The sequence below is a fragment of the Camelus dromedarius genome, chromosome 4, assembly GCF_036321535.1.
Source record: "Camelus dromedarius isolate mCamDro1 chromosome 4, mCamDro1.pat, whole genome shotgun sequence".
NCBI lineage: Eukaryota > Metazoa > Chordata > Mammalia > Artiodactyla > Camelidae > Camelus > Camelus dromedarius.
In genome coordinates, this window is record NC_087439.1 from 44845788 (window position 1) to 44858404 (window position 12617).

Below are 12617 nucleotides of genomic sequence, written 5' to 3' on the forward strand. Positions count from 1 at the left end.
CAGTAGAAATAAAAGCAAGAATAAACAAATGGGACCTAATAAAACTTACAAGCTTCTGCACAGCAAAGGAAACCAGAAGTAAAACAAAACGACAACCTACAGAATGGGAGAAAATTTTTGCAAATGATGAAACCGACAAAGGCTTGATCTCCAGAATATATAAGCAGCTCATACGACTTAATAAGAAAAAAACAAACAACCCAAACCAAAAATGGGCAGAAGACCTAAACAAGCAATTCTCCAAGGAAGAAATACAAATATCAATAGGCACATGAAAAAAAGCTCAATATCACTAATTATCAGGGAAATGCAAATCAAAACTACAATGAGGTATCACCTCACACCAGACAGAATGGCCATCATTCAAAAGTCCACAAATGACAAATGCTGGAGAGGCTGTGGAGAAAAGGGAACCCTCCTACACTGCTGGTGGGAATGCAGTTTGGTGCAGCCACTGTGGAAAACAGTATGGAGATTCCTCAAAAGACTAGGAATAGACTTACCATATGACCCAGGAATCCCACTCCTGGGCATATATCCAGAAGGAACCCTACTTCAAAAAGACACCTGCACCCCGATGTTCATAGCAGCACTATTTACAATAGCCAAGACATGGAAACAGCCTAAATGTCCATAAACAGATGACTGGATAAAGAAGTTGTGGTATATTTATACAATGGAATGCTATTCAGCCATTAAAAATGACAACATAATGCCATTTGCAGCAACATGGATGTCCCTGGAGAATGTCATTCTAAGTGAAGTAAGCCAGAAAGAGAAAGAAAAATACCATATGAGATTGCTCATATGTGGAATCTAAAAAAAAAGAACATAAATACAAAACAGAAACAGACTCACAGAGATAGAATATAAACTTGTGGTTGCCAAGGGGGCAGGGGGGTGGAAAAGGACAGACTGGGATTTCAAAATTTGTAGATACTGACAGGCATATGCAGAATAGATACACAAGATTATACTGTATAACACAGGGAAATATATACAAGATCTTGTGGTAGCTCACAGTGAAAAAAAAATTGACAATGAATGTATGTATCTTCATGTATAACTGAAAAATTGTGCTCTACACTGGAATTTGACACAACATTGTAAATTGACTATAAATCAATAAAAAAAAGTTTAAAAAAAAAGAAATGGTAAGAAATGAATTATACTAGAGAATAAGGTGCATGACTTAACCACATCATTTCTTGGTTGCCGTAGAAACAGATAGCATATAGACTGGATTTCCTAGGACAATGTCAACTGCATGTAAATTTATTGTTTTTAATAAAGTCCATTCATAAAATGTGAAAAAAAAATCTTTCTTTATAGAGCAATCAAGGAAATTGGAACTCAGACCAGTTATCAGGTGATAGTAAGGAATAAGGATTCATTTTTGTAGGTATAATAATGGCTTTGTGATTATATATTTTTTTAAAGACTGCTTTTTGTTTCTCAGAAATACATACTAAGGTATTTATAATAAAATGATATAATAATTTAAACTGTACTGAAGGGTAGGGAAGGAATTAGAGGTGATCTAGACAAAATAAGACTGCAACATGTTGGTAATTGTTGAAGGATGATGGGCACATGGGACTTTATTATACTCATCTCTCTACTTCTGTAAATATTTAAAATCTTCCATAATAAAGAGGCTTTTAAATTTGAATTTCAAATATATGTTAACTATCCTTGCTATGATCCATCATATAGTGCTAAATCATAAATCTATTCTATTTGAATTATTATAAACTATATTTATATAACAAAGTCATAGATATTTTAGCAAAATCAGTTGCTTACCACTACTGTAGTAACAAAAAATAAATATCATAGGTCACTGTGACTATAAAAAAATCAGAAATTAACACTTATTCTATGATTCTATTAGAAATTGTATATATGGAATACAAATTAGGGATTTTAAAATGTTTATAACTTAGTATCATAATAAAACTACCGCTACAAATTTTAAAAACATACAGTACAAAGTCATTATCTGAGCTATTCTGAAATGAAGAAAAATTTAAAAGAAATGTCTGATTCACTGGGAAGCACAACTGTATATTTGTAATTTAATTGTTTAACTAGTAGATAGTAAAACCAAAAAAAAAGAAGCATCTATCCTACAACTGATTTGCTCAAGATGCACAATATACAGAACACTTAAGGCTGCTTTGAAGAAAAAGGTTTTGAGCTTTTATCAAGAGTGACCAACTCTAACCCCCTAAAATCCAGTACAGTCGACCCTGCATATCCAAGAGTTCCAAATCCACGGATTCAACCAAGGGCAAATTGAAAATATTCAGTTAAAAAAACAAAATCCCAGAAAGTTCCCAAAAAGCACAACTTGAATTTCCCACGTACTGAACAACTCTTTACATAGCATTTTCACTGTATTAGGTATTATAAGTAACCTAGAGATGACTTAAAGTATACAGGAGGAAGTGTATAGGTTACATGCAAATACTGTACCATTTTATGTAACGGACTTGAGCATTCCTGGATTTTGGTATCCGAAAGGGTCCTAGAATCAATTACCCTTGGATAAGGAGGAACAACTCCAGTATGAATTGCTCACAAAAGGACTAAGATTATTCTCCTCACCCTCAACAAAAGATAGTTACAGGTAGGTTTTTATTGACAGCCTATCACTCAGAATTTTTTTCTTTCTAAAGTAAAACTCTTCCAGAAAAGAAGATTCAAAAAGCCTAGTCCATGAATAGCTGTGACTCCATCTTATATTTTGATTAATTGTATATGATTAAAACCACACTACATTCCCCAATCTTAAAGAGGAATATTTGAAATACTCTTCTTTCTCTCTTAAGGAAAAAATACATTTCCCATTCTTTTTCTGCAAGATTTCATTATGCTAAAAAAAAAACACACACACACTTTACACAGTCAAAAAAACCCTCGAACTAAATTGAGTTTAAATACTTTTTTTTTTCAATGAAGCTTGATAGTTAGGCAGCAGCTCCCCATTCCTTCCCTACAAGATTTCACTATGCTAATCCTAAACAGGATAACCCTGATCTTAGTTGATAAACGCAGAGTACTTGCCTTTCCAGTCTTCGCCATGCTTCTGTAACTAGTGCTTCAACTAGTGGGTCATGGACCTCAACACCAAACCTCAATAAAATCAAGAGAAAATAATTTTCCATACATAAACATTTTAAAAGTATTAAAAATACACATGCAGTAAGAATTATAATGCAAAAGGGAACCTCAAGTTATACTCTTACACAGTCCTTATTTCTGATCTGCTCCCATTTTAGTATTCTGATTTCTTGGTACAATGTAACAAAACACCTATACTTTACCCAGTGCCCTTCTCATCCTTTCATCTGTTCATTTCAATACCCTCTACTGAACAATGAAAATGTTCAATGACATATTTTATGTTAAAAGTACAAATAAATATGTATTACTTTGCTCTGATTGTAAAAATATTTTTATAGGAGAAAGTTTGTAAAATAAAGAAAAACTTTAATAGGGTAATAAAATCATTTATAATTCTGCTACTCATAAATATCTACACCATCATTAATTTGAAGAACTTCTTTCCAGTTATTTTTCCACACACATATAAAATATACATACTTCTTTTGTATTTTTAACCCCGTTTTTCAGTAAGTTAACATTATATTGTGGGCATTTGCTCATATCATTATATATTCTTCAAAACATGGTTTTTAATGGTTGTATAACATTCATTATATGAATATAATATTACTTAAATACTCAGCTACTTACTAAAATCTTAGTTTTTCAATATTATAAGCAATCCTAGGATGAATAAGCATGTGCAAGAATCTTTACATGTATCTCAGATCACTTTCTTAGGGTAAATCTTAGAAGCAAAATTATTGGGTCGCAAGGGTATTTTTATAGTTCTTGATACATACTGTACTACCAGAAGCATATAGCAGTTCCTTCTCTAACAATGCAAAGCATATACCTGCACCAACAAGAGATATTTTCTCTATATAATTAAGCCATATATATATTGTACTTAAAAAAAAATCTCTTTTTAACTGACTTCAACATCTTTATAATGTTAAGCCTATGGTATTTGTCTACTATAAGTCAAAGACTTTCAAGTTGAGTCATGAAACAAAATCGAACTACATGCTGTTTAAAAAACTTGAAAACAAAATTGTATTTTACTCCTAAAATCCTTTCCTTACTAAAATATGACTTAGGAGGATACATAGAAAGATGGTTTTTAGGCAAATCGTCAAAAAGCACCATTCTCCATCTAGGCAGTATTCTTGTGAGGTGTTCAACATGTTTTGTGGTTAAAGGAGTCTGGAAACTCCCAACTTAGAGATTCACAATATACATTAGCATACCAAAGACTCTGAAGAGTCCTGCAATAAAGATCTGTTTAATTTTGTCTGATTCAGCATTTCCCACACTATTATGACCACTGAGAAAGCAAAACTGATTATCTTGACCATCTCATGATGTACCTCAGAGAAAAAACTTTGCAGTCTGAGAAAGACCACCCAAAAGGAGGAGACACATTCTTTTTCAGTCTAACACCAACCCCCCAAATAAGTAAACCCTTAAGTCCCTTTCCTATATATGTTGTCTACCTAATAAAAACAGCTGTATCTCTGTTTTGTGCAAGGCTGACATCTATAGCTACTTAAATACCTTCCCAGGTTGGATAATTTCCACCAATAAGACTAGTAAACAGATTAATTGTTACCTCTGTATTTTTTTTTTTCCTTTATGTAGCCGCTGAATCCTTCCTTAAGGGAATCCAGTTCTTCTGAAGGCTGGATTTCATTGCAAACAATGTAAAATTTCTTTTCTTTTTAAATTTTCCCCAGCTTTATTGATGTATGATTAATGAATAAAAATTATCTATTTTTAGGTGGTACAGTGTAATGTTTTGATATACATACATGATGAGAAATGATTACTGTAATCAAATAATAGCCTGTAAATAGTTTTAAAATATTAGACGATCAGAAAAACTATTTACAGGAAAAAAACATTGTTTTTCGTTTTAAATAAATTTTTAGAAAGTCAAAATATAACCTACAATCATTTCTATAAAATCTAAAAGTACATTACTTACTGTTGTGTGATGTACAACACATTCACCAGGGTATCATCATTCATGAATTCCATTTTAGCTGTAGTTAAATTATGAAGAGTAAGAAACTGGGGATGGTCTCTGATACCTTTTACATTTTTTGACAAGCTGACCGTCTGCTTTTGAAACTGCCAAAGTATACTGAAGGCACATCCCACTTGCTTTTCAGAAAGTATGGCTTTGTTTTTTTCAATAAGATCAAATATTTGCTCTTCATCTGTACACTTACTCATCTGGCTAATTAATGATTCAGAACTCAAGAGTCGAAAATTAAACACCCTCCAAGAGAATGGACAAATAGCTCGTAGGCGAAGCATATTGGAAACAATGAGTTTAGAGGGGAAAAGTATCTTTTCATTTACATCATAATTTTCTTAGGTAAAGAAAACCTTTTGCGACTAGCAGTCATGTGCAATAATACGCTGGTATAAAAATAACTGTTTTTCCTTCATGTTTTTTGTTTCCATTATGATGACTCCAAATCCATTCCAATATGCAGCTTCTGTAAAGAAATTGGTTTAACATGGTTATGCATATATTATCAATGTGAAATTAACTCCAAAATTCTAATTAAAGTAACAAGTTTTTGCTGCATTAACTACAGACTACATCAACAAACCAAGCCTCATAGTCCTCTCTATGGCTATGCCAACTTGTCTGTTCACAAGAAAAAACGATGAGACAATATTGGCTACTTTGTGACAATCAGTACGACATTCTGAGCCAAGCTGACCTGGGTCGCAACATACACAAAAACCTGCGCAAAGTATCTTCAAGAGTCTGAAATCTGTCCACAAATTAAAGTGGAAGCAGCTCAGCGGTTAGAATACCAAGATTTTAACTCCCCCTCAGCTAAGTGACCTTGGGGAAGGCACTTAACTAAAAGGGGGGGAGGGGGTACCTTGGGACTATAAATGAGAGATGGGTACCAGCTCTGAACAGATACAGTATAGGGTTAACAGCGACACCCTTGCAAATGGCAGGCACGGTCCGCCCTTGGCACACAGTAGTGCCGAGAGAATGAATAGTCTTAGCCCAGCCCTAGTCCTCCGCGCTCCGGAAACCCAATACCCGGAAGGAGGCCTTTAGGTCTCAGCCGAACCGTGTGTCCCGGGCCAAAAAATGTGCTGGCTGCAAAAAATAAAACCTGTCTACCCGGCCCTGACTTTGTCCCTCAACGCCTTGGGTACTTTTCTGAAGGTTCGCGGGGAAGGCTGCTTATGAAGGCTCAGACCTCGACTATTCCTGGTCCCTCAGCAAGGGAAGCAACAGGCCCGGTTTTGTCATTCATGCCTCCCTCATATCCCAGAGGTTTTCGCCTTTCCTCGAGAGACATCACCTTTCCTCTGCGGGTGTCCGTCCAAACCAGGAAAAACGCCAGGAGAGCGCAGCGTGCGCGGCCAGAGACACGCACTACATGCCCCAGGGGACGTCGCGGCGAGGAAGAGACGTGCTTACGTGCTTGGGGGAATTCTGGGCATTGTAGTTCCACTTTGAGAGAGACGTGGGCCGCACATCTTAAACTGTTGAAATGATAGGCCCTTAAGGTCCGTGTTTCTCAACTCCATGAGGTTTTCGCCCAGTCCGTGGAAGATTTATATTTTTATAATATTCAATAGAAATGAATATATAGAAAAGTGAAATTTGAAAACTTAAACATAGAAAAGACACGTACAGATTTTTGTTTCTTATACAACATGTATGGAATTATCAAATGGCTATGAAAGCATCTAAACTCTTCTCTCAGATTTCTGCGCTTGTGTAGTGGCAGACAGGTACCAGTCTTAGACCACAGGGTTTTTTTAAAACAGCTTTATTGTGAAATTATTTACACAACATACATCACTTACTTACAGTACACAATTCGATGGCTTTTTAAAACTCAAGAGTCGTGGAACATTACCACAATCAATTTTAGAATATTTTTATAACTCCAAAAAGAAACCCTGTAACCATTTAGCAGTCACTTGCCCCACACCTCCCACACCTAGGCAACCACTAATCACAGAGCACTGATTTAGGCTGTTTGGAACCAGATCTACTGATACTAACAACTATGAAAATGGAGGTTGATCTGAATACACAGAATAGAAGGGATTTTAGAATAAATGTGAGAAAAAGCATAGAGATAAGACTGAGCATGAACTGTGTCAAGGCCCTTGAGTCAAAGACCACCAGGAGTACACCTAGAGTTAAACAAAGTTGGTATTACTGGCTGGTTGCAATGAAGCAGAACACATCCTAACGGGTGTCAAGAAAGTGTTAGAAAGAACATATTATAGTATTCAGCCTTGCGTTAAGTGATTTTAGAGAGGTTTAAGAGGTACTTTTCTCTAGATTGGAGGCTGTGAAGACATTATTGAGTATCTTAACAAACTTTAGAAGGCAGAAGGAATGAAATGAACTTAAAGCTTTAATTGGTAAAGAAGCTGTAACCACTCACATTAGCCAAGACAGGTGGATGTTTGATCATTTTTTTGTGATTTGGACAAAGTTCTGTTTTTGTGTTAATTCAGATGTGATTATCAAATGGTCTTGTTTTTGGCTTGACCCATCACAGTCAGAGAGTGACCTTGTCCCATGTTAGTCTGTGCAATTACGCTCAACAGAATACCACAGGTAAGCTATGAGTGCCAGACCAGCTCCTGGAAACAATAAAGCCTAAATGATAATGACAGGGTGGTTTCTTCACTTGTTGGGGGCTGCTTGTCTCCTTCTCATCCATTTGTGGAATTGTAAGGAGACCAGCCTAAGGAACAAACGCCAGTAGCTTACCTCCCTCTGGAATCATTTGTGTAGGAAAATAAAATCCTTTTTGTTTAGTCACTGTTAGTGACTTTTCTCTACTTGCAGCCTCGGACATTCATAACATATGCAGTTATATACAAATCACACCTGAGAACAAAATTTAGGTAATAATTTAAATCCACAGACACAGAATTACGTTTTAGCTAACGATTTAAATCATAAAGAAGTATCTTTTACAAGGGCTACTAAGTGCTTAATAAAAAGTAGCTCTAAATTTCCTCCTAACAAATGTCAATGTCCTTCAGCCAAAAAAACAGCAAAAACCTGCAGTTGATGGATTACTTGTTGCAGCTCAGAGAAAATGAACATCATAGAAAACCATTTGGCAGCTCAGTAAAAGAGTATTAGAAAGAATTTATTATAGGATTAGGGCTTTGGTTAGGCAATTTTGGGGAGGGTATAAGGAAGAAGAGGTTTGTTCTATCTTGAGTGTTGTTAGGAAACAGGGCAATTCTATGATTGGGCAACTTAATAAATGTTAACTATAGGGAAGGCAGAGTAAAGGAGGAATAAAGCTGAAATTGGTAAAGACATAGCATTTACTCATTTAGCAAGAGGGGAATCCTGGGTATTTTGTGTTGCACAATGACCCTGTCTGATCTCAATATTCTATGAGATTGTTTATTCCAACAGGAGCACGGTATGCTTTAAAATGTGTAAGATTAGTTTGAAATAACATTGAGGTTTAGCTACAAACATCAAATCAGTTTCCCCAATGTCAGGAACCTTTTTTTCCCTTACAAATTAACTTGAATGCTTTTTTTCTCCTGGAGTAATTCTGTCAGTAAGGAATGTGTTTGTTGGATATAATACCAATAGCACCAAGAGAAAAAAATAGATTAATTTGATTTCTTCAGAATTAAAAACTTGTATGCATCAAAGGACACTGTCAACAGAGTGAAAAGGCAACCCACAGAATGGGAGAAAATATTTGCAAATGATATAACTGATAAAGGATTAATATCCAGAATATATAAAGAACTCACCCAACTCAATGACCAAAAAAATTTTTTAATGGGCAAAGGATTTGAATAGGCCTTTCTCCATGGCCATAGGCACATGAAAAAATGTTCAACATCACTAATTATTAGGGAAATGAAAATCAAAACTACCATGAGATACCACTTCACACCCAAGAGGATGGCTATTATCAAAAAATCGGAAAATAATAAGTGTTGGTAAGGATGTGGAGAAATTGGAACGCTTGTGTATTGCTGATGGAAATATAAAATGGAGCAGCCACTATGGAAAACAGTATGATGAGTCCTCAAAAAATTAAACACAGAATTATCATGTAATCTAGGAATTCTGCTCCTGGGTATTAACTCACAAGAACCGAAAGCAGGAACTTGAACAGTTATTTGTACACCAATGGTGCACCAATGGTACAGCATTATTTTCAATAGCCAAAAGGTAGAAGCAACCTAAGTGTCCATTGGCATATGAGTCAATAATGACAATGTCATATATACATATAATGAAATTTTATTAAAAAGGGAGAAAATTCTGACACATGCTACAACATAAATGAACCTTGAAGACACTATGCTAGCTGAAATAAGCCAGACACAAAAGAATGAATATTGTATGAGTCCACTTATTTTAGGAACAGAGAGTAGTCAAATTCATAGAAACAGAAAGTAGAACAGTGGTTGTCAGAGGCTGGGGGCAAGAGGTAATGAGGAGTTGCTTAATGGGTACAGAGTTGCAGTTTTGAAAGACAAAAAGAGTTCTGGAGATTGGTTGCGAATGTACTTAATGTGAATGGACTTAACACTACTGAACTGTACACTCTAAGATGGTTAAGATAGTAAATTTTATGTTTTGCCTATTTCACTACAATTTTAAAAATGGATTCAACAGAAAAATGACCAACCTCACTGGTAATCAGGAAATTACAAAATACAAATGTACCATTCTTTCACCCATTAAATTGGCAAAAACTAAAAAGATTGAAAACAACTTCCATGGAAGAAAACAGCCACTTTCATACAAACCTGAAGTGCCACAACCTTTCAGGATACCTTTCATGGCCCTCCATGACATGATTAAAATGCATTTTGAGACTGGAAAATCTCACTTCTGGCTGTGTTTCCTACAGATTTATAAACATCAATATATAAGGATATATGTAAAAGGATGTTTATTACAGTATTATTTGTATTAACCAAAACTTGAAACAACTGAAATGTCCAATAGGAGAATGGCTGGATAACTTATAGTAGTATATCCATACTATAGAATGGTTTATAGATATCAAAGAAGATGTTCATAATAATTTTTATGCAAACAAAAGCAAATTTCAGAGTAATACATGTGATCTCATTTTTGTGAAAGGAAGAGAATTACAGATATTAAATAAGGGTTTTTAATGTTAGTATAGGGTCAGAGAATGTATCATTGAATACCTTAAAGAAATGGAATTGGAAAGCGTTAGGGGCAATTAATTAATTTTATACCTCTATAGAATGTTCAAATTTTTACAATTGCTTATATTACTGTAAAATGTATGTGACAACAGGTGTGCTTTTTTTTTTTAAGTGAAACATAATATTGGTAGAAAATTAGAACAAGCACAAGTTTATCCAACTATGGGTAGAAGCAAAATTTTTCATTATTCTAAACTAAAGGTAAGTTAATTATAGTAGCCCAGCCCACCTACTTCCCCTCTTTTGGTATCAGACACCACTCTTCACAATGCAAAGACTGAAATAACCCAGGTTAGGCCAAATCTAGCACTTTAGGCCCATGGCCTATTAGATGGATAATGTTATCTGCTGTAATGAATAAAGCCAAATGTCAGTGGCTTAACCTACAGAATTTGATTTCTCAATCACATCACATTCCAATGTGGGTATTCCTGGTCAGTGGAGGACTTTTCTCCACGTAAAGATTCAGGGAATTAGGTTTCTTTCATAGTCCACAGAAGGCCTTAAAGTACTCAATTCAGCTGACAAAAAAAGGAAGAGAGGACATGGAAAAAGAATAATGCTTGATAAACATCTTGGTCTGGATGTAATACACATCAGTTTCACTCACTTTCCACTAATGAGTATTCACATATCCTTACTTAGATGCATAGTTCTTAGCAGGACAGACATTTCCCAGTGACACTCCTCGCTATGTAAATGGAAGCACAAATTTTAGAGCTGTTGTTGCAACACTCATCAAAGACTTCTCTGGCATTTTATAATTGGAGCTGGCAGAGACTCAGATTATTAAGATGTGAGGTAGTCTCTTGAAGAAGTCAGTCAAGAGAATGAAGCCAAAAAAAACAGGTAGGTAGAATTAGACAAGAGAGAACTTCCATCACATTCCATCTATTTTTTTTCTTCTCTGTATTGGTTATACATTGCTGTATATCATCCCCAAACTTAATTAACATTAAATAACATTCATTATCCCACAGTTTCTGTGGATCAGAAATTTGGAAGTAGCTTAGCTGAGTAGTTTCGGCTCACAGTTTCTCATGTAATTGAAGTCAGATGTCAACAGTCATCTGAAGGCTTGACTGAGGCTGGAGGATTGTTTCCAAATGGCTCATTCACTTGGCTGTTGGCAGGAGGCTTCACTTCCTCTATGGTTTTTGCCAGGAAGCCTGTTTCTTGCCACAAGGGCCTCTCCATAGTCAGTTTGAGTGTCTTCATGACATGGCAGCTGATTTCCCCTAAAGTGAGTGTTCTAAGAGTGTACATAGCAAGGAGGAAATCAAAATGCCTTTATGACCTACTCTCTAAAATCACAAATTGTCATTTTGCCTTAGTCATTAGAAGTCACATTAAAGAATTTATGGACATGTTTTTAAAGCCACCACATTGTCCAACAGTTTTGCTTCATGAAGCAATATATTCCCAATTTTACCTAAGCTACTTCAAGCTGGGTTTCTCTCATTTGCACATGAGAACTCTAATACTAGAATCAAAAGGCACATACAATAAGAGTATTTTACAACCACTTCACAAAACTCATTGGCAATATCTATGAAAGCTGATCCTATCCATACCCAAAGATCTAACAATTCCATTCTGAGGTATATTTCCAACATATATGCAAAATATATGTGCTCTGTATAACAACATAAGAATGTTCATAAAAACTTTTTTCATAATAGCTAGAACTCAAAAACAACACAAATATCCATGTAAAGTGGAAGGGAATAATTATGCAATACCCATTGTGATTGTTCATTTTATATATCAACTTGACTGGGCCAAGGGCTACCCAGATTAAGTATTATTTTTAGGTGTGTTTTTGAGGGTGTTTCTAGATTAGACTAGCATATGAATTGGTGGACTCACTAATGTGGGTGGGCATTATCTAATCCATGGAGGGCCTTAACAGATCAAGAAAGCACCGGAAAGAGGAATTCACCCTTTTTGCTTCCCACCTGGCTATGTGAGTTTGGACACTGGTCTTCTGCCCTTAAACTGGGACTTTCATCATCAGCTCCCCTGGTTCTCAAACTTGAACTGGAATTACACCACCAGCTTTCCAGGGTCTCCAGCTTGCAGACAGCAGACTGTGAGACTTCTTAGCCTTCATAATCATGTGAGTCAATTCATCATCATACTTCTCACAAACACAACATTGCAAAAAAGCCAGCCACAAATAAATACATATGCCTAATTCCATTCATGTTTCAAAAATAGACAAAACTAATGTATGTTGATGGAACTCCGATTAGAGTCTATCT

At 35.5% G+C, this 12617-nt stretch overlaps 1 protein-coding gene across 2 annotated transcripts in view; it reads right to left on the reverse strand.

Annotated features, from left to right (window-relative positions):
- The window catches only part of FASTKD1 (FAST kinase domains 1), a 32953-nt gene extending 26419 nt beyond the window's left edge, over positions 1–6534 (reverse strand). The window contains exons 1-3 of one of the 2 annotated variants that reach the window (XM_010982488.3): positions 6456–6534; positions 5099–5618; positions 3070–3138 (exon numbers count right to left, since the gene is read on the reverse strand). In XM_010982488.3, the coding sequence (XP_010980790.2) occupies positions 3070–3138; positions 5099–5433 (404 nt within the window). In that variant the 5' untranslated portion in view covers positions 5434–5618; positions 6456–6534. Of the gene's footprint in view, positions 1–3069; positions 3139–5098; positions 5619–6350 lie in introns of both variants that reach the window. The other variant, XM_010982489.3, reaches the window with a different exon arrangement.
- Between the last annotated feature and the right edge of the window lie 6083 nt (positions 6535–12617).